Raw genomic sequence first — 23,571 nt, forward strand, 5'->3', positions numbered from 1 at the left:
CCAACTAGACCTCCCGTATATGTGACTGCAAACTAGACCTCCCCTATATGTGACTGCCAACTAGACCTCTATAAATGTGAGTGCCAACTAGACCTCCCGTACATGTGACTGCCAACTAGACCTCTATAAATGTGACTGCCAACTAGACCTCCCGTATATGTGACTGCCAACTAGACCTCTATAAATGTGACTGCCAACTAGACCTCTATAAATGTGAGTGCCAACTAGACCTCTATAAATGTGAGTGGCAACTAGACCTCCCGTATATGTGACTGCCAACTAGACCTCCCCTATATGTGACTGCCAACTAGACCTCCCCTATATGTGACTGCAAACTAGACCTCCCCTATATGTGACTGCAAACTAGACCTCCCCTATATGTGACTGCCAACTAGACCTCCCCTATATGTGACTGCCAACTAGACCTCTATAAATGTGAGTGCCAACTAGACCTCCCGTACATGTGACTGCCAACTAGACCTCTATAAATGTGACTGCCAACTAGACCTCTATAAATGTGACTGCCAACTAGACCTCCCGTATATGTGACTGCCAACTAGACCTCCCGTATATGTGACTGCCAACTAGACCTCTATAAATGTGACTGCCAACTAGACCTCCCCTATGTGTGACTGCCAACTAGACCTCCCCTATATGTGACTGCCAACTAGACCTCCCGTATATGTGACTGCCAACTAGACCTCTATAAATGTGACTGCCAACTAGACCTCCCCTATATGTGACTGCCAACTAGACCTCCCCCATATGTGACTGCCAACTAGACCTCCCATAAATGTGACTGCCAACTAGACCTCCCCCATATGTGACTGCCAACTGGACCTCCTGTACATGTGACTGCCAACTAGACCTCCCCCATATGTGACTGCCAACTAGACCTCCCCCATATGTGACTGCCAACTAGACCTCTATAAATGTGAGTGCCAACTAGACCTCTATAAATGTGAGTGCCAACTAGACCTCCCGTACATGTGACTGCCAACTAGACCTCCCGTATATGTGACTGCCAACTAGACCTCCCGTACATGTGACTGCCAACTGGACCTCCCCTATATGTGACTGCCAACTAGACCTCTATAAATGTGACTGCCAACTAGACCTCCCGTATATGTCACTGCCAACTAGACCTCCCGTATATGTGACTGCCAACTAGACCTCCCCTATATGTGACTGCCAACTAGACCTCCAGTATATGTGACTGCCATCTAGACCTCTATAAATGTGACTGCCAACTAGACCTCCCGTATATGTGACTGCCAACTAGACCTCTATAAATGTGACTGCCAACTAGACCTCTATAAATGTGACTGCCAACTAGACCTCTATAAATGTGACTGCCAACTAGACCTTCCGTATATGTGACTGCCAACTAGACCTCTATAAATGTGACTGCCAACTAGACCTCCCGTATATGTCACTGCCAACTAGACCTCCGGTATATGTGACTGCCAACTAGACCTCCGGTATATGTGACTGCCAACTAGACCTCCGGTATATGTGACTGCCAACTAGACCTCTAGTATATGTGACTGCCAACTAGACCTCCCGTATATGTGACTGCCGCTCAAACAACACTTATTGCCTGTGTATCTGCCTGCCACATGCCTGCCCTGTAAATGTGAATCTTGATACTTGAAGTGGCCCCTCCTATTCCCACGTACATACGACTGTAGCTGTGAAGTAAGCCTTACTGTAGCTATATGAATTCTGAATGGGACCCTACCTCTTGCCATGTCTTGTTACAGAAGCCATCGATCGCAGCATGGAAGTCTGGCAAGGTGAAGGCCTTCGTCCCATCGGTCAGGTTCAGGAAGTTTGTCACATAGTAGAATGTAGAAAACGCCTGGTGATAGTGAAAGGATGTCAATGACCTTCTACTGCAGTGATCCAACTGAACATACTTACAAACCTATTAGGAGTATTTATCCTACAAGCAGGTTACAGGGTGAACTTTACATTCTAGTCAGCAACACCATGGTAGTCTGCTCTGTGTCCAACTAGTAGTGTCCATTTCCCTATGCCTCGGTACAATGAAACACAAGTCATGGCTGGGAGTTTATGTGTTTCTGTGGTCACCCATCCAAGCAGTATTCATACACAGTAGCCATCATGGCCACCTGATCCTCAGTCTCCTACAACAAACCTGTGCAGCTGACGACCATTCTGCCCCAGACTCCCAATACACAGGAGCCATCATGGCCACCTGATCCTCAGTCTCCTACAACAAACTTGTGTAGCTGACGACCATTCTGCCCCAGACTCCCAATACACAGGAGCAATTGTGGCCACCTGATCCTTAGTCTCCTACAACAAACCTGTGCAGCTGACGACCATTCTGCCCCAGACTCCCAATACACAGTAGCCATTGTGGCCACCTGATCCCCAGTCTCCTACAACAAACCTGTGCAGCTGACGACCATTCTGCCCCGGACTACTTATACACAGTAGCCATTGTGGCCACCTGATCCACAGTCTCCTACAACAAACCTGTGCAGCTGACGACCATTCTGCCCTGAAATACTCATACAGAAATATGAACTGTCAATCAAATGAACCTACATAAAAATCGCCAACGACAGGAGGCTGGAAGACGCCATTGAAGGAACACGGGCTGTCGTCACACTGGGCGGAGAAGTTGAAGAGACTGTCTGCCACAAAACTCTGGCACTTCTCCACATCACTGGCACCACTGAACAAGAACACTGTGTCCTGGGAACAAGAGAACAATAGCGTCAGTATCTCACCTGGTTATGTCTGTTTGTTGATTAACACAAGACTTAGCAATAGCAATATTATAGCTATACTACTCAACATTTGCTAAGAACCACACCTCTGACAAATGATGAGGGGGACCAAGTGGCCCAGTCATCACGATTTGCTATGCAGAGTTGCGTCCCTTGGGCACACCAGAAACCTATGATTGTGGGTTCGAATCACGGTTTGCCCCGATTATGTTTCTAGGTTTGTCAGCACCATACCCATGCTTGTGGGTTTCACTGAATGGTAAACGTCTGATACCTGCATCACTTGGGCTTTCCTCCCACATTAAACTGTAGTGCCATGATACAACTGGAATACTGTTAAAAGTAGGACAAGTAGAACCCAGATTTAACAAATAAACTTGAAATACGTCACACACTCACATCATCCAGGTACACGTCTGGGATAATGCGAGAGCCGAAGGTATCGACAGCATGTTGCCCCCCGACACACGGGGCCTGGAACAGTGCATCGTGGGTGAAGTTGCTCTGCCAGCCAGCGGGAGCACATGGGTCATTGATTTCCACTGAGAAGTTCTGGGACTGAAATGTAGAGCACAAGCAGTTTATGTAATTGCACTTATATAGCGTCGTGCGTGCACATGTGCGTGGCTGCTTGTACTAGTCCAGACGAATGCCGATTTTACAGTGCTAGCCCACTGAGATACCATGCCGCAGCTTAACATGAATAACCCACTCAGAAACAGTACACTGATTACCAGCCAACCAGTCCTTGTTTTAGCCCCTTAACGCCGAGCGCAGGCAGGGTAACAACAAGTACCATCTTTTAACATCTTTTGGTATCATTGGGATTAAACCCAGACTTCCTGCTCTCCGGGCGGATGTTCAACCACTACACCATATAGTGCTTAGTCCAGTTTGCTTAATGAAGAACACTGACTGAACATGTCAGTGTGATACATAAGTAGTACAGAAAAAGAATATAAGATATATTAAAATGTTTTTCCTGTTTTCATGATAGCTATATTGTATATATTATATATATATATATTATATTATATTATATTATATTATACGGGAGTGCTGTGTTGACAGTGTTCCCTTAACATTCAAGGGCTGCTCTGTAGAATTGGAGTGCTTCGTTGTAACCTACCTGTACAAAGGCTGCTCTGTAGTATTGGAGTGCTTCATTGACAGTGTAACCTACCTGTACAAGGGCTGCTCTGTAGAATTGGAGTGCTTCATTGACAGTGTAACCTACCTGTACAAGGGCTGCTCTGTACAACTGGAGTGCTTCATTGACAGTGTAACCTACCTGTACAAAGGCTGCTCTGTAGTGTTGGAGTGCTTCATTGACAGTGTAACCTACCTGTACAAGGGCTGCTCTGTACAACTGGAGTGCTTCATTGACAGTGTAACCTACCTGTACAAGGGCTGCTCTGTAGTATTGGAGTGCTTCATTGACAGTGTAACCTACCTGTACAAGGGCTGCTCTGTAGTATTGGAGTGCTTCATTGACAGTGTAACCTACCTGTACAAGGGCTGCTCTGTAGTACTGGAGTGCTTCATTGACAGTGTAACCTACCTGTACAAGGGCTGCTCTGTAGTATTGGAGTGCTTCATTGACAGTGTAACCTACCTGTACAAGGGCTGCTCTGTACAACTGGAGTGCTTCATTGACAGTGTAACCTACCTGTACAAGGGCTGCTCTGTAGTATTGGAGTGCTTCATTGACAGTGTAACCTACCTGTACAAGGGCTGCTCTGTAGTATTGGAGTGCTTCATTGACAGTGTAACCTACCTGTACAAGGGCTGCTCTGTAGTATTGGAGTGCTTCATTGACAGTGTAACCTACCTGTACAAGGGCTGCTCTGTAGTATTGGAGTGCTTCATTGACAGTGTAACCTACCTGTACAAGGGCTGCGCTGTAGTTTTGGAGTGCTTCATTGACAGTGTAACCTACCTGTACAAGGGCTACTCTGTACAACTGGAGTGCTTCATTGACAGAGTAACCTACCTGTACAAGGGCTGCTCTGTAGCGCCGTAGTGCCTCGTCGATGCCGTAGCAGAGGAAGCTGTGAGTGTAGAGGGTGTAGTTGTGTCCGTAGAGCTCTACAGGCCGACTGTACCCCTGGGGCACCGTCATGTTGGGGATGAATGAGATCTGTGCCGACGCCCCACCCATGTCTAGAGCTCCAGTTGTCTTAGGCTTCATATTCTCTGATAACATGTTGGATGTGGGAGGGGTCTGGAATTCACATACCGTATTTTCTTGAGTATAGTGCGCACTTTTTTTCCAAAAAACACAGCTGTGTAGAAGGGGGTGCGCATTATACACGAATTATGAGTTTGGATGTTTTTTCCTCCCATGGAAAGACATTACCGTGAGCACGAAACACCGGCAATACCATGTCAACAAATCCATACTGAAGTACGCAAAATAATTATGTAATTACACTGTCTGTCTATAAAAAGTGTTCTTTGTATTTCTGGACTTATGTTTGTAACTTACTTCATTAATTTTATTCAAAATTCCTTATAATATTGTTTTTATTAATTTCGGCGAAATCGTGTGTGAAGCGATCGGAAGATCGCACAACTCACCGTTATTTACAGCAACCACGGTCAGAATACCGCTATTGACGCCTTGAAACGAACTTTAGTTGACAGAGAATGGATACATATATCATAAATGACATACTTTGACTCGTTCAAAGTCATATTTGTTTTTGTTTGACGATTCTATGTCAACATGAAATTCTCGCGCTCACGTGCTCACGTGCTCACGTGCGCGTAAGCCTTGACGGTGACTGGTCAGACATGTTCCATGTAAAAATAATACCCGGGAATAGCGATCAGCTGCTTCGCTTAGGGTTATTATTATTTTAAATATGTTTAGTAAAGGCTGCATATAAATAAGAAAATAATGGAATATATTTTATTCCTGATAAATAAAATAGTTTCAGATATAATTGTTGCCGATCTTTGCATTAAAAATCCTATAAAGAAATATCATTGGGTGTGTCTTGACCGAATCACCGGTCGATTCCAAGAAAACGTGTGTACAGCTGATTGCTGTTTCCGGCTTAGTTTACGAGAAAATACACAAGGTAATCTTAATCCCTAGATATAAAACAATGCCTAGCAGTACAATAAATACTATTTAAACGGTAAATAAACATGTCTGGTGATTTTTTATCTCAAATTTCGAATTTGTACTGACGAAGTTTCTCATCACCCGTTCGTTTGCCGGACTTCGCTGAAAGGGTACGGTGTAAATTTTTTCTGCGCATAATATTCAAATTTCTTTTTTTCCAAAATATTGAACGCGCTAGAGGGGGGTGCGCATTATACATGGGTGCGCACTATACTCAAGAAAATACGGTAATCAATATTAGACTCTGTAGCCGGTCTACAATAATTCCAATTTACACATAAACATACAACTCATCTTCACCAAATTTATCTATCTGTCTTAGATGATTCATAGGTACAATCAACCCACAGTGAAACATTATATCTGAGGAACATTGTACAAAGATCAACATCATGGCCAGCATTAAGAAAATGTAAGTTCAAATAGTATCTGAGTTACAACATTGTAGCTGAAACCTGATGTGGGAGTGAAAGCCCAAAGAGATGTTAGCAGACTACTCTGGTGACAATCCAAGACGATGGACCAATATCTAGGCACATGTTATGACACTGACCACGTGGAAGGTGCCCTCGACGTAGTTGCTGGTGATCCAAGAGAAGGCCCCCTCTTCCTCCCCGGTGATAATACGGGCATCGTCGTCACTGGTGATGAAGGAATACTCAGAGATGGCCTTTCTTATAACAGCCAGGATTTCATCACTGATGGTCTTGTTCACTTCACTGAAAAACAATAACGTTTCATTACAGTCTTCAAGAAGACACAAGTAACGCATCTATGTAACACAACAATGATTGATCATACAGTCGCAAACCATTACAATGTGTTATCCCATAGTCATCATCAACACACAAGCATGATGAGGACTATGATCAAACATTGTTGCATATGTTTGATTATAGATTTCATCAACGCACAAACACGAAGAAAAGTTTGATCATAGTCTTCATCAACACACAAGCACACAAGCATGCAACAATGTCTGATCATAGACTTCATCAACACACAAGAATGACTGAAGATGAGTGACCCTCACACCCAGTGTCATAACACAACCAGCAGGGTGAACTCACTTCATCGACCCTCACATCCAGTGTCATGACACAACCAGCAGGGTGAACTCCCTTCATCGACCCTCACAACCAGCAGGGTGAACTCACTTCATCAACCCTCACATCCAGTGCTATGACACAACCAGCAGGGTGAACTCACTTCATCAACCCTCACACCCAGTGCTATGACACAACCAGCAGGGTGAACTCACTTCATCAACCCTCACACCCAGTGTCATGACACAACCAGCAGGGTGAACTCACTTCATCGACCCTCACACCCAGTGTCATGACACAACCAGCAGGGTGAACTCACTTCATCAACCCTCACACCCAGTGCTATGACACAACCAGCAGGGTGAACTCACTTCATCAACCCTCACACCCAGTGCTATGACACAACCAGCAGGGTGAACTTACTTCATCAACCCTCACAACCAGCAGGGTGAACTCACTTCATCAACCCTCACATCCAGTGCTATGACACAACCAGCAGGGTGAACTCACTTCATCAACCCTCACAACCAGCAGGGTGAACTCACTTCATCAACCCTCACATCCAGTGCTATGACACAACCAGCAGGGTGAACTCACTTCATCAACCCTCACACCCAGTGCTATGACACAACCAGCAGGGTGAACTCACTTCATCAACCCTCACACCCAGTGCTATGACACAACCAGCAGGGTGAACTCACTTCATCAACCCTCACACCCAGTGCTATGACACAACCAGCAGGGTGAACTCACTTCATCAACCCTCACACCCAGTGCTATGACACAACCAGCAGGGTGAACTCACTTCATCAACCCTCACACCCAGTGCTATGACACAACCAGCAGGGTGAACTCACTTCATCGACCCTCACAACCAGCAGGGTGAACTCACTTCATCAACCCTCACAACCAGCAGGGTGAACTCACTTCATCAACCCTCACATCCAGTGCTATGACACAACCAGCAGGGTGAACTCACTTCATCAACCCTCACATCCAGTGCTATGACACAACCAGCAGGGTGAACTCACTTCATCAACCCTCACACCCAGTGCTATGACACAACCAGCAGGGTGAACTCACTTCATCAACCCTCACACCCAGTGCTATGACACAACCAGCAGGGTGAACTCACTTCATCAACCCTCACACCCAGTGCTATGACACAACCAGCAGGGTGAACTCACTTCGACCCTCACACCCAGTCAGTGCCAGGAGAGAACTCACTTGAGCATCCTCATCCCAGCTGTGGCGCCCAGGTACACCGGGGTCTTCTTCCAGTTCTTGCGTGGTATCTTATCCTGCGCTTCGTCCAGACAGATCCTGACCACACGTCGACCTTCAGTAGTGTCAGTCGTGAAGTGTGAGATGCCTGCAACTGAAACCACAGACAGCATCTGTCACATCGTTGTTCGAACCGCTTTACATGAACTAGAACTTTACAACACATTATTCTGCCAATGTCCATGTCCGGACTGTATTTTCAGACCTGCCTTGCACACTGATGAAATGGATGGGTACAACCTTGGGTTGGTAGGATCTAGTTGATCGCCATCATGGCTCACTGGGAACGGGGGCACGGGTGGCCCAGTCGTCTAAGGCGCCGCGATTCGCTGTGCAGAGTTGCGTCCCTTGGGCACGCCAGAAACCTATGATTGTGGGTTCGAATCCCGGTTTGCCCAGATTATGTTTTATAGGTTTGTCAGCACCATACCCGTGCTCGTGGGTTTCACAAAAGTGGAAAACATCTGAAACCTGCATCACTTCGGGCTTTCCTCCCACATAAAGCTGACACCCCGTGATATAACTGGAATGATGTTAATAGCGGCGTTAAACCCAACTCACTCACTCTCACTTACTGGGAACATTAGAGGACAAATCATGTAGTTGCCATGAACATGTGAATGAAACATGAAACTTTCCTCACCCTACTGCCCACCACTCTGTGACCAGTAATATGTAAAGGCAAGCTACTAATGACAGGAACAGTTGAACACCAGGGCTTCACATTAGTGTACCTATGTGGTGATCAAAGCCAGGCCTTTGGCATGACAACAAAAACTTTAAACACTAGGCTACCCCAACACTCCTCTCAGCTTTGGTCTAGAATGTGTTCTTACTCAAAAACATGTGTCTCACCCCTCCTCTTTTTTGATAATTTAGTTCAAGTTGGTACTGTAAATGTGTTTGCAAGTCCAAAAAACAAAAATAGCACATATAGCCAAGAAAGATAATGGTTTCCTGCAGACATAGTCATTAACTGAGTTTTGGCGTGAAACAAACGCTACTTTGGACTCAGTTCAAACATGGGAACACAACAAATTAAGAAATGTAAAAATATAAAAAGGCAATACTTGAGCATATGGTCATTGACCATGCATAATTTCATGCAAAAATGTTCATTTGTTAGAGAGTTATGGCTCGGAAACAAAGCCTAGAGTTGTTTGAGACTATGTCCAAACAGTTTCCATGGAATTGTAACAATAAAATGGAAAAATTTCAAAACAGCAAAAGGCACCAGTTAAGCTGATGACCAGTGCATATGAGCAGTCTTTAAGAAACATGTCAAATAGTTTTCAAATTATGGCCCAGAAATGAACCCTACCCTCGTTTGAGACTAAGTCAAAATTGTTTCCATGGAAAAATAAAAATTTCAAAATTTTCAAAATAGCAAATGGCACCAGTTAAGCTAATGAGCAATGCCTATGGCAGGTTTCGCTGAAAAACATTGAACGCTTTTCAAGTTATGACTCGAAATAGGATGGGAACGCCAACGCCAATGAAAAAAAACAATAGGTCTCCCCTTCCTTAAATTCTTGAACAGTGAAGTGGCAGTGGACCTACCTGGAGGAGTGACTGGTTCCCCGAACTGAGAGGCTACTGCTGTCTCATTCAGTTTGGCGCCATTCCAATGGTAAATGTACATGGACGTATGTGACGAGCCAGCATCGAATACAATACCATACTGAAACACACAACATAAACATTTGTTAGAGTGACACAGAGTTGTGTAGGATGACACAAGTGTCTTCTTGTTGTCAGTTTCAGTCTAGTTCCAATTCACCAAGATTGCGATCACTTGTACATCAGACCAGTGGTCAACTGGATTTGATTGATCTTGAAATTATTAGGAAATGTCTTCATATCAAACTGGTTAAATCCATCAATATTTCATGTGTATAATCAGGAAATCAACAAAGACCAGTTTTGGATAGCTGCGGTCACATGACTTGTATGAGGAACTATCTATTGTGATGTGAAGATGAAGAAAGGCAAACTGAAGGCACTCACACTGTAGGCCACCGCAGACTCCCTGGACTTGATGATACTGATAGCGACAAGACCGATGGCGCCAATGAAGAAGGCGATCAGACACATGAACCACCAGGTGTTGCACCAGCCTTTCACGCTGGTCTTTGTAGACAAATCTGAACAGGAAAATGTTGATCATCATATTATACACCGAGCCAGATCAGGAACAGGACACATTTCTGGTTCACCTCAAGGGACATTATGAATGTGATGTGAGACTTTGCTTTGCTCGGTAGATACTGGTTTAACTGGGTACTGTGATGGGAGGGTGGGTGCCTTCATGTATCAGCTGGGCACCCACCTGTATACAGGCTCTGTACCCTGGATAATCCCCAGTAGTATCCATCGTGACAATTACCCTTTAGCTTCACAGGGAGCAGATGCATCAGTTGTCACATGTCTCATACAATTAGGGCTAGAATAGGTCTTCAGCAACCCATTCTTGCCGTAAAAGGTGACTGTGCTTGTCGTAAGAGGCGAGGGTGGTCAGGCTCGCTGACTTGGTTGATGCATGTCATCGATCCCAATAGTGGGGATCGATGCTCATGATATTAATCACTGGATTGTCTGGTCCAGACTCGATTATTTACAGCCCGCCGTCATATAGCTGGATTATTGCTGAGTACGGCGTTAAACAACAAACCAACCAACCAAATTCTACAATTAGGATGTAACCTCCACGTGTATACAGTGCTGGACACTGAAGGTGAGGACCAGCAAGGATACCTAGTGACCAGTCTGACTAGCAGTGTTCCTGTGTACCAGTAATTACCGGGTTTTTTCCAGTAAAATTAGGCTTGAACCAGTAATTCTTGTGACTGCCAGTCCCTATGGACGGGTAAATAAGGTATCTTGAAAATCCATATTGCTGAAAAAACATCATCAATAGTAAGAAAAGTCCCGTAGTCGATGTAATACCCGGTAAGCGCCCAGGGCGCTCTCAAAATAAGAAATAGGGGGCTCTTATTAGAATATTATTTTGGTGAAAAAAACAGGGTTGAAAGATAAATTTCATGGTTTATTGCTGACAGCCTGAAAAGTTTATATACGACAGATATATTTTTCTAGAATTTAATTGCCCATAATTAAGGGTGCATATAACACACGAGTGCCCATATTATCAGTAATACAGAATACTGTGTGGAATAAGTAGACAGCTGACTTACAAAATCAAGGCAAATTTTCTAGAGATCTTAGCAAGATGGTGGGACAACATCTGGCTTCTTAAGATAAAAAGTAAGTGTGTTGTGGGCTGCCAGGTCTTATAGAAAACCTGAGCAGTAAATTCAATCAAATCACCAGGTACATAAGTGTAAATCATTCTTCAAGTATCTGTTAGAAGAAACAACGGTCCCAAATAAAGATCAATATTTTCTGAAAGCTGCAAATTTCAGACCTGTTCGACTTTGTGATGAAGTAACAGCCTGCTTCACCAATGTTTTATACCAGATTTGGCCACCTATGGCTGGAAGGGAGGTCCGGCACACTAGCCGCATCACAGTTTCATTATGTCGACACGGTACAGACGTATCAGCATACACATGTCTGTTCGTGAACTTCAGACAAAACAAGCAGCAATCTTCTTTTGGGAAAGGACAACATATTTTGTATACCCCCACCTCCCACCCCCTAAGGTGTTATAAAAAATAGTCATGGCATTATATAAGAACATTTCATGATTTTGAAAATGAAACACATTGATGAAATCAATCTATTTAACACATTGACATTCACTTGTACAATTGCCACTTGTTCCTCACCCCGACAGCAATAATTGGATCACTTATCACAGTTCACCTGTGTTCCCACAAACACTGTTTGGGTCGTCGCCTTTTTCTCAGCACTGTTTATTCAGCAAACAATCGTGAAATCCACACGATCAAGCTGCTGCTTTGAAGGCAGCTCCAATGTTTAAAGACGGCCAATTGTGAATGAAAACAATCTAGGAGTCTTCATTTGTTTAAAACAAAAAAAGAGAAATAATAGATTTTGTTCACCCGAAGGTCTTAACAATTCATTCATTCTGTATGTATTATTTCTAGATGCATAGACTTGACTCCTGATCTGGGAGACTCGTGAAGATCCGGGGTAGAATAGGTCTTCAGCAACCCATGCTTGCCATAAAAGACGACTAAGGAGATCGGGTAGTCAGGCTAGCTGACTTGGTTGATGCATGTCATTGATCCCAATTGCTTGGATCGATGCTCATGATATCAATCACTGTATTGTCTGGTCCAGACTTGATTATTTACAGACTGCTATCATATAGCTGGAATATTGCTGAGTGCGGCGTTAAACAACAAATCAACCAACCTGATCAGGGACGCCTAAGCCCATGTAGAGAACACAACTACTGGTAGATATGACAGTAATGTGCAGGTACTTCCTACTGTCAGTATGTGACTGTCAGCTCAGGTACACCACATGTGTGTTCAGCTCAAAGCAAGAGTGCTGTTTAAGACAGAACCTGCAGCAATATTCCTGGGGCCAAATTGAGGCCATTATTTGGGTGTGATGACACAACAAGACAGCCAGACCATTCATGAAAGTCTCAACATGTGGGGAATCACTCTGAGAAGTGAAGCAATGTGTCTCTCAGAGAGCAGTTGGATGGGTGACCACATTTGTCTGTGTGACTCCTGAGAGTTTCTAGGGCTTCGGTCTTGACCCACACTGAAGCACATGTGGTGTCTCCTTAGGCAACTGACTTTGTTCAAAATGTGCTTCTGTTCACCCAGCAGTAAAGATGGGTACCCGGTGGGATGAGATGGAAATGTGATGGGTAACCTTCTAGTGTCTGACAAGGCAGCGTGGGTTGCATACTCCCCAAGGAGCTGAGAATGAAAATGGAGTGCACACTGATACAATGCCCAGGGTAATAATGTTAGCACTTAGAGCATGCATCGAGTGTATGGTTGGTTGGTAGGTTTGTTGTTTAACGCCGCACTCAGCAATATTCCAGCTATATGACGGCAGTCTGCAAATAATCGAGTCTGGACCAGACAATGCAGTGATTGATATCATAAAAATCAATCCATGGAATTGGGATCGATGACATGCTTCAACCATATGTCGAGTGTATGGAGACTAGGGGAACATTAGTACCCTTCGTCATCATTACATTACATTATGTCCTGACTCCCGATACCAATATAGTTATATCGAAAATCATCTTTGTTGAAATACTAGCAGCAATCAAAGATCAAGTAGTCCTGTGCATGTTTGTGTGTTTGCTTGATGAGAATCTCCTAGTAACTAGTAGGGTCCAGATTGAACAAGATTATCCAACTTGGGAGTTGACAGAGGGACAAGGGGTTTGCGTGCATTACCAATGTCAACTAGGCAAGCCTACTTAGTGCAGAAAGTCACAAGCAGCTTCTGAGGGGAGACTTCACTTCTAAACGCAAGGAATGCTTTCTGCAATTATGACGTGACTTTGTTGAACGTTACCCACTTCACACAGGAGTGCTGTTGTGGATTTACTTTAGTCTTGTCCAATCATTTCATGGACATAATCTATTGTCAGAGATGGGGTATCTTAAGAAGGGACTTGTTTGGTTGTTTTCATTCGTTGGTCAAATTTGTATTTGTAAGTCACAATGGTCATTGTAACATTCCAAGAAATTTCTGATTCCTAATCTTTTCAATCTGTTGAAGAAATGAAACTACCCTGCTGAGAATAATAGACTGAAGGATTAATATAATGTTGGCATTGAATATAAATGAAATGTTGAAGCTTTTCCCATACCTATGATCATAAGGACTGATGGCTAAAAGTAATGAGTTTATTATCAGAGATAGGTGTTAGTAAATCTCAACAACTACCGTCATTGTTCCAGAGTAACACACAGCCGTTGATCACATCCAAGTTATTCAAAGTCTCTAACCTACCACCATCGTCCCAGTGTAACACACAGCCGTTGATCACATCCAAGTTATTCAACCTCTACACCCACCACCATCGTCCCAGTGTAACACACAGCCGTTGATCACCTCCAAGTTATTCAACCTCTACACCTACCACCATCGTCCCAGTGTAACACACAGCCGTTGATCACATCCAAGTTATTCAACCTCTACACCTACCACCATCGTCCCAGTGTAACACACAGCCGTTGATCACATCCAAGTTATTCAACCTCTACACCTACTGTCATCGTCCCAGTGTAACACACAGCCGTTGATCACATCCAAGTTATTCAAAGTCTCTAACCTACCACCATCGTCCCAGTGTAACACACAGCCCTTGATCACATCCAAGTTATTCAACCTCTACACCTACCACCATCGTCCCAGTGTAACACACAGCCGTTGATCACATCCAAGTTATTCAACCTCTACACCTACCACCATCGTCCCAGTGTAACACACAGCCGTTGATCACATCCAAGTTATTCAACCTCTACACCTACCACCATCGTCCCAGTGTAACACACAGCCGTTGATCACATCCAAGTTATTCAACCTCTACACCTACCGTCATCGTCCCAGTGTAACACACAGCCGTTGATCACATCCAAGTTATTCAACCTCTACACCTACCCTCATTGTCCCAGTGTAACACACAGCCGTTGATCACATCCAAGTTGTTCAACGTCTCTACACCTACTGTCATTGTCCCAGTGTAACACACAGCCGTTGATCACATCCAAGTTATTCAACGTCTCTACACCTACCGTCATTGTCCCAGTGTAACACACAGCCGTTGATCACATCCAAGTTATTCAACGTCTCTACACCTACCGTCATCGTCCCAGTGTAACACACAGCCGTTGATCACCTCCAAGTTATTCAACGTCTCTACACCTACCGTCATCGTCCCATAGTAACACACAGCCGTTGATCACATCCAAGTTATTCAACGTCTCTACACCTACCGTCATCGTCCCATAGTAACACACAGCCGTTGATCACCTCCAAGTTATTCAACCTCTACACCTACCGTCATCGTCCCAGTGTAACACACTGCCGTTGATCACATCCAAGTTGTTCAACGTCTCCAGGGAGGGGAGCACCTCATTCCTGGCGTTCTTCAACACGTAGTGTGGCAACAGCGGCACATTGGCGTCCCTGCACACCCGTCGCATCAGCCCTTCCACGGAGATGTTGTTGGGGACCTGCAGTGGGAACCGCCCCTGGGGACACCCTGGCGCGAGGACGCTCTGGACCACCACCTCAATCTCATTTCCTCCATCTTCCATGCTGAGAAAGTAGGCTGGGCAAGTTCCTTATATTTCTGAAGAGAAAGTACAGTCATTTTATGCTCTGGATTTGGACATACATACGTGCGTGTGATGTTGATCACCAGGTCATGATACTCTGTAATAGCAGACATAGTGCAGCTGAACCAATGGTCAGTGTAGTCATCACTGAGTAATATCAACAGGGTCGGGGAACAGATATATGACCCTTAAGGAAGAGAATATATGCATGTCAACTTCTTTATTATGAGGAACACAACGTTTCGGGGCATATGCTTACTCCTTCATCAGGTGAATGATGAGCCTTGACGTGTTTTTTTGGTTTTGAAATATATATCCATGCAGATTTTCATGCATTTCATGCTCATAGTTACGAGGTTGCTCTGTCAGCAAACAACAGCCCTGGAAGTCCCCTCAAGGAGAGTTATTCTTGTATAACTGTTGTATGGGCACAATCCACTCAACAGCTCTTTTCATACACTAACAAGTACATTTTTTTATTAAATTCAGCAAAAAAACTGCTAACCATCCTTTATCATAGAGATTCAGTGTTTCAATCAAAACCTCCATCCCAGCCTTGATCATGTTCTCTGCAGTCAAGCCAAGCTTCTTCCAACCTTTAGCCAAGTAAGAGTTATGTCCCTTGGACCACAGTTTCCCGCACACATACCAGTGCTGGGATTGTAGGATTAATCAATACCAATTAGATCTACTTGCTAGTGAATCTTACATACACAAACGTGTCGGCAACTTCAGCCATACAACGTTAAACTGGCGGCGTCAAACAACACCTCCACCAATGCTTGTCGACCATGCTGATGTTGTCATGAATCGACCCACTGATGCCAAATGAGTAGTTTGGTACCACGGAAACCCACAAGTAATATGAATATTTTAATAGCAAAAAACTCTCCATTTTTTAACCACTCCATCTGAACCAGTCATGTTTTTTTCACTTCTCAGTGCCTTACAGCAGACATTGAACTCATGACCTACTGGAATCGATTTTTTATCGCATAATTAATAATCTATAATATATTCAACAAATATCCTAACTACACTAAATACATAATATATAAATAATTGATGTTATTTGCTTGTTGTGGTAGTATCTGAATCACACTTATGGTGCTGACATGCTGTGGCTTGTTATGCATGATCCAACTCAGTATTGGTACAAAATATAAGAGCAAAAATGCAAAAATTGTGTTTGATTGAAAATTTTGCATATTTCGTAATATCTATTTGTAGTTTTATATAATTTTATGTTTGTTTTGATAAAATAAACCACAAATAAGACGTGACTTTGTGTTATTTTGTTTTCATGTCTCTTAGCATATTGACAAAGAAATTCCTTAAAACTAGAGACTAATTGGTACACCAGGTCAATAAGAGATTTTTAATAGTTGTGTTGAGCTTTATACTGAATCGTAGTGGTAAAATACTACTCCCTCTAAGAAACAAAACACGTTCTACACTTTGTCTTGCAGAGGCTCTATAGCTATGCTATAGACATACAATCGACAAAGAATTACAGCATGTCGTTAATAACATGAAACATACACCCTTGATGTGTCCATCAATGCGTTCCTTTCATAGTAATTACATGTCAAGTAAACGACAAGGCGGATAATGCTTTAGGGTCTACCATGCTGTTATTGGAATCTAATTAATCAACGTCAGGAGGCAATTAATTAACATAATTAGTCTTCAGGACTTTACACAAACAATCCATTGCACATTTTCACTACATACTATTTTATGAACACATCTTGTAAAATGACATAACATGTCAACGTAGACTAACATCTAGTCTATGAAATCTTATATTACACAATACCCTTCTCGACTCTATAATTAAACAACTTTTTTCCTGATGCTAATGTAGAATAGAGCTGGCTACACTTGCTTTTATATACATATCTCGATTGTTGTATTTTCATAAAATAAATAAATTCTACAGTCCTGGTGCAGGACTAATGTCAATGCTCCATCACAAAATTAATGTGCAAAGTATATTGATTCATTGCAGCTATTTTCTTGCAATATATAGATATTATGTAACAGATATAATTCTTCAAATATGAATTGCATATTAAAACTGAAGATGTTCAAATGCATGTTTAACGTCTCTTGAAAAAATATTTGAAAGGTTTGACTTGTATAAACAGCTGTTTCAGCCAAGACCTACTTAGTTCTGCTGACAGGAAGGAAAATGATATTCCAAACAAACAAAATCCAATTTCAAGCAAAAAGCTTCACATAACTCTTAATTCTTGGATACACAAGACATATCACTTAACAAAATATTCAAACATTGAAATAAACAAATATATGTCACATGACTTATCATACTGTACAAACGTCACATCACAACACAAACGATTAATAAGGGATAAGATCAAGACAAAAGGGATTGCCTATGCTCAGAAAATTCCCATGGCAAACGAGATACCCTAACATGCACAATCTAGAATGATATACTATCAATAATACAACCATTAATATACTTTCTGTCAGCCCTGTCAAAATAATTTCAAAGACCATCATTACAATATTATTACAATAGAAAGCCGGGTTATTTTATTCTCTTTCAGAAACATTCGGTGGAGGGCTCGAACAATGTTTAATAGCTTTTGTGCATGATCGGTCATGCGTCTTCTTTATAGCAGTTTGTGGACGGTATATTATCGTACTTACAATCCTGGCCGATAAATTTCAACAGCCATGTTTACATAGGAACAGTCTTACTCTACTCGCGTTCTCAGCTCGATCTGCTCTCCTCGCGTCGGTCAAAGGTTCATGGAATGATGAAATTAAGCCCAAGTGTCTGAGGATGCAACATGACGTTAAATCAATGGAGACAATGTAGTCCACAAAAGACTCAAACCACCATGATTTAAAAATAAACAACATCTCATTTAGCAATAATTGAATTTTCAAATAATAAATTAACCATGTTTTGCTGCGATCAGTCATAAAGTCAATACTATTCATTGCAAAATGATAAGAATATTGATCCTATTGATCAACATATACAATATAAAATTATCTTATATTCTGAACAATCTGATTTTATTTTGATCTTCAAAAATATTAAATTTGTAAGAGTATGTGTCAATCATATAAACTCTAAATGTAACATATTTATAGAGCTTGAGGAATGAATTACAACGTTTGAAAATGTTGAGGGCTTTAATCAAATCAACAAGTGAATTTTATCAGCTGCTTATCCAAGTCTGGGTAATTTTTTAATAACGTAACTTGACCCACAAGACTAATATATTCCTATAAACTATCAACATGGCCGTTCAGTAACAGAAATAAATGACTGCACAGTGACTCAAAGATCAAAGTAATAAATTTCTTTATTTCTGTCATACACGACAGCAAATATTGATGTTTGACTAAAATATATTCACATTAGATTAACACACGGCTTATTTCTTCCTTGTGCATGATGAATAAGACACAAAAGCTTAAATATACAAAAGAATGAGAAATTCTAAACATCAGAACCACAAAGGCTACAAAGAATATATATGTAACTCCTCTCTATAACAACAAAACTGGGATACATTCCCTAATATATCATTATTTTCAGAACAGCTCAAAATCAACTAATTTTGGTCTGAATACTATTTTGATACATCTTTGACATCAGGACTACCTGGGCCAAAAATACATATATTTTGAGATTAAAAAAGTAAGTTTACATTGATTTGCCTAATAATGAAGAATATTCATCTACTTGCAGCAGGATAGGATTCCCTGAAATTTAGGTCAGCTGAGAGACTGGGTAACTAGCAAGAATAATTTTACACACATTCAGAGCTCATCTGAAGACTTGAGCTTGTGATTCCGAGAGATTATATGTTCCGGAATTGGATCCGTAAGCTCAAGGACATTCATTTGCCAATTATTTTGATAAATTAACAATTTCATTACTTCACACAAATCCTAGTGCAAGAAGTTTTTAATGTAAAATTGATTTCCTTTCTGATATTGAACAAGATACAACCCCCACTCTACATGAGTTTTTATATTTCATAAACTGACAATTAATTCAAATATGAAAATGCATAACCAATACATGAAAGCTACAATTTGATTCAGCAAAATTGGGTTAACTAACCAATGCTTTTTCCCCCTTTACAATAACATAACACATCAAATGATATATTATTTAATAATAGAACCGGTCAACCATTCAATCATTATATCTGTCATAAATTCTTTATATACAAGTCCCAATGTAACAGAAAAGCCACCATGCTATCAAAGGTGTACAATGGCTGTTTACGAGGGCAAGGACAAAACCTTTCTAATCTCTACATATAAGTCCACGGCCTATCTTATGATAAGACAATAATCAATTTTGGAGTGTAATATATAATAACTGACAAGGAAGTCCCATTTTATTTGAATGAGGTCAGATCTCGTTTAGATATTCCCAAATACCGGTCTCTGATTTCGTCAACACTGGGTCCAACAATATTATTTTTTCTGTGTGTCAAACATGTTTTGTTGCCATGCTTGACGTCCTTCTACCATGCTGTCAGTGTACAATGACTGATTTCCATATAACTAACACTATATAACCTGCCAGGCCGGTCTCACCTGCGTCATGTGACAAGTGATTGATTGCAATATACGCTTGCTGACTATTTCACTTTTGAAATGAACAAGAGACAATATATGCCAACAAGTTGTGGGGTCATGATTGAATGTCGCAGCAATTCATCGTGAAATTTGAGCACAAGATATGATAGACTATCATTTTATTGATTTGTAGATTCTGTAACAATCGATGCGTAACAAAGCTTGAGTCAATTATTCGTCAAAGTATCAACAATTTCCATTTAGATTTCTTTATTAGTTCAGAGTATCAATAATTGAGGAATTGAATTAGGGTAAAATAAACAAGCTCTATTTTTGTCCCTTTCTCCACATATAGAAACAACAGATTTCATTGTAAAGACCTTTAATCTGGCAGGAAAGCCATACTTCATGCAAGATAAGAAAACAGTTTTCAATGAAGGATAATGAACGATGTTTTCCTACGCTGAACAGCTATGAACAGACTCAGGAAACAAATCAATGAATCATTGTACATATCAGCTGGTGACATGCAATAAACCAATAACACTTGCCCATACATGTTCAGGGCCTGTAACGAATAATACAGGCAAATTAACATGAATGAATGGCTAATATATCACAACTAAGACAATGTATCTTATCCTGTTATATCTTCCCTTGTACATATGGAAACTATGATATCAAAAGAGGTTAAAATATATTTTATCTCAGCAAATCTTAAATACTTCATTCCTCATTGGTATTCATTCAACAAATAAAAATTTAAAATTAATATATATTTCATTTCTTGTGAACTTTTTTTTTTCCATAATGTCAATATTATGGAAATATTACATTTATTAAAATGAATCAGGTATCTATTATCTAGCAAAGTAAAATCTTGTCACATGTAAAATGTATCAGCAATATTCTAAAAGAATATTTTCTTCATAATAGGATTCCCTCAACCTTAACATATATAAGCAGGGTTTTTAAGTGACATTTGTGTGATATTTTCTCTCCATCTTCGTTAAGAGAAATTGGTCTTCTCTAATTGCATGGTGGGTCAAGTCAATGAAATTTGGAAACTGGCATTAGAAGGTCAGTGTGAGTGTCCACAATGTTTGGCTATTTTTAGCCTGTTACCAGGGCAACAGGGGGAACCTGCTGGGGGGCCTGTTGATTGATGTCCAGTTTCACTATTATGAGGAAGGGGCAACATCTTGAATTAAATAATACCCTTTCCTTCTAATCATCCTGTGCAGAAAATTAAAATACAACATTTGGTGGGCCCATCTTTCAGCAGCGTGCAGCTGTAATTGACATTCTTGTATCGACATGCTTGGCAAAATTGATTGAAATTGGACACACTATCACAAGTGTATATAATAGGAATAGCTGGATGATCAATGAAATTGGTGACATGTTGCATGTGTGCATTCGAGGATCTGCTCTCCCAATACTGATAAAACCAGTCTGCTGAAGATCAATTTTTAATAAACATGTCATTTTCAACATAGCATGGTATTTTTTAATGCCTTAGTGTATGTATCAAGTTAGTGATAGTTTCTGAACATCTTGTCATGAATTAGTTAGATTTGTCGGAAATATTTTCCAGTATTTTAATACTTCTGGATATTGATGGCAAATAATTCACACAGTTGTTTTTAAACATTTCCAGTTTGTGATGTAGCGAAATAAAGACATACTCCCAAATAGAATAAATCACACATTAATTATTTGTCAATTCAGTTCATATAACTGAAAAATATTGAACCTTTCCCCCAAAAGTTATATCTGCAATAAAACAACATATTTATTTAAATAAATGAAAACAAGAAAATAAGCTAATTTTCACATTTCATAACCATCATTTAATGAATCCTACATTCAGCTAATCAGCATGTATTTGATGTAAATGCCCTGTTGTGTAAGCCAACTGGTTGTCATTTCTTGGCTGTTGATTGACAGGCGGGACAATGAGGCCCTTGGACAATAATCAATCCCCTCCTGTCCCAGCTGTGTCCCCCAAGTACTCCACACCATGTCTCTCATAAGCCATCAAGAGAAGTCATCATATAATTAAAATCAGAATTTGGAACACAACTGCACAAATTGTTATTTTAAGTTGAAGTCCCAAATATTAGAATATCGCCGAATGATGCCGATTAATTTTTTACCTTGAGGCATTTTCATTGAAATAAATAGAACTGAAAAATATATTGTATTGTTTTTCTGCAACTCCAAACCAAATGCAGAGATAGCAATTAATACTATCATATTCTAGACAGTGAGTCACTTGATATGTGAAGATTTCCTATGGGACAGAAGAATTCAAGCAAGGTTGTTTTGGTTTTTTTGGTAGTTAGGCTAGAAATCTAATTTCTTGTTTAATGTATTTTGGGGTCAAAATGCCAAAAGGCAGGAGATGAAATACAAAAAAAGAAGACATTTTCTCAGAGTTGATTTGATGTCAATATCCCAAACCAACATTCTGAAACAGAATCAATAAATTGACAAATACCAACAAAGCAATAATCAAAATAAGTACTTTTCAATTGTTAGCGTTTTATTTTGTACTCTTTGCTTAAGGGCAATATTATCTGGGCCCATTTAGGACAATATCTACAAAAGTTTGAAGTGAGCCAACCTTCTAGAATTTTTTATGAAAGTGATCACATGACCAAGACTTAGACACTTTTCTATTTAACACTTGCATGTTTTTTTACTTAAATATTGTGGTAGGACTGGAATTATATGAAAAAGCTGCCTTTAGTGGTTGTCAACACAGACATGTACAAATTGGAAACAACCTCAAGGGGTACTACATCCTGAAACAACCTCAAGGGTTAAAACAACCTGAAACCATCTCAAGGGTTATGACAACCTGAAACAACCTCAAGGGTTAAAACAACCTAAAACAACCTTAACGGTTACAACATCCTGAAACAATCTCAAGGGTTATGACAACCTGAAACAACCTCAAGGGTTAAAACAACCTAAAACAACCTTAACGGTTACAACATCCTGAAACAATCTCAAGGGTTACGACAACCTGAAACAACCTCAACAGTTATGACATTCAGGAACAACCTCAAGGGTTAAAACACCCTGAAACAATCTCAAGGGTTAAAACAACATCCAGAACAATCTCAAGGGTTAAAACAACCTAAAACAACCTCAAGGGTTAAAACAGCCTAAAACAATCTCAAGGGTTACAACATCCTGAAACAATCTCAAGGGTTACGACATCCAGAAACAACCTCAAGGGTTATCACATCCTGAAACAACTTCAAGGGTTATGACATCCTGAAGCAATCTCAAGGGTTTCAACATCCAGAAAAAACCTCAAGGGTTACGACATCCAGAAACAACCTCAAGGGTTACAACAACCTGAAACAACCTCAAGGGTTACGACATCCAGAAAAAAACTCAAGGGTTACGACATCCAGAAACAACCTCAAGGGTTACAACAACCTGAAACAACCTCAAGGGTTACGACATCCAGAAAAAAAACTCAAGGGTTACGACATCCA

At 41.0% G+C, this 23,571-nt stretch overlaps 1 protein-coding gene across 2 annotated transcripts in view; it reads right to left on the bottom strand.

Annotated features, from left to right (window-relative positions):
• Nucleotides 1-23,571, bottom strand: part of LOC139452347 (ectonucleoside triphosphate diphosphohydrolase 1-like) — a 51,383-nt gene that overhangs the window by 5,545 nt on the left and 22,267 nt on the right. Inside the window, exons 2-10 of one of the 2 annotated variants that reach the window (XM_071233795.1) lie at nucleotides 15,196-15,489; nucleotides 10,233-10,369; nucleotides 9,786-9,906; nucleotides 8,169-8,319; nucleotides 6,449-6,614; nucleotides 4,756-4,986; nucleotides 3,162-3,320; nucleotides 2,578-2,727; nucleotides 1,742-1,861 (exon numbers count right to left, since the gene is read on the bottom strand). In XM_071233795.1, the coding sequence (XP_071089896.1) occupies nucleotides 1,742-1,861; nucleotides 2,578-2,727; nucleotides 3,162-3,320; nucleotides 4,756-4,986; nucleotides 6,449-6,614; nucleotides 8,169-8,319; nucleotides 9,786-9,906; nucleotides 10,233-10,369; nucleotides 15,196-15,454 (1,494 nt within the window). In that variant the 5' untranslated portion in view covers nucleotides 15,455-15,489. Of the gene's footprint in view, nucleotides 1-1,741; nucleotides 1,862-2,577; nucleotides 2,728-3,161; nucleotides 3,321-4,755; nucleotides 4,987-6,448; nucleotides 6,615-8,168; nucleotides 8,320-9,785; nucleotides 9,907-10,232; nucleotides 10,370-14,730; nucleotides 14,799-15,195; nucleotides 15,490-23,571 lie in introns of those variants that run through there. The other variant, XM_071233796.1, reaches the window with a different exon arrangement.

The sequence above is a fragment of the Haliotis cracherodii genome, unplaced genomic scaffold (genome assembly GCF_022045235.1).
Source record: "Haliotis cracherodii isolate W230 unplaced genomic scaffold, xgHalCrac1.p SCAF_9, whole genome shotgun sequence".
Lineage (NCBI taxonomy): Eukaryota > Metazoa > Mollusca > Gastropoda > Lepetellida > Haliotidae > Haliotis > Haliotis cracherodii.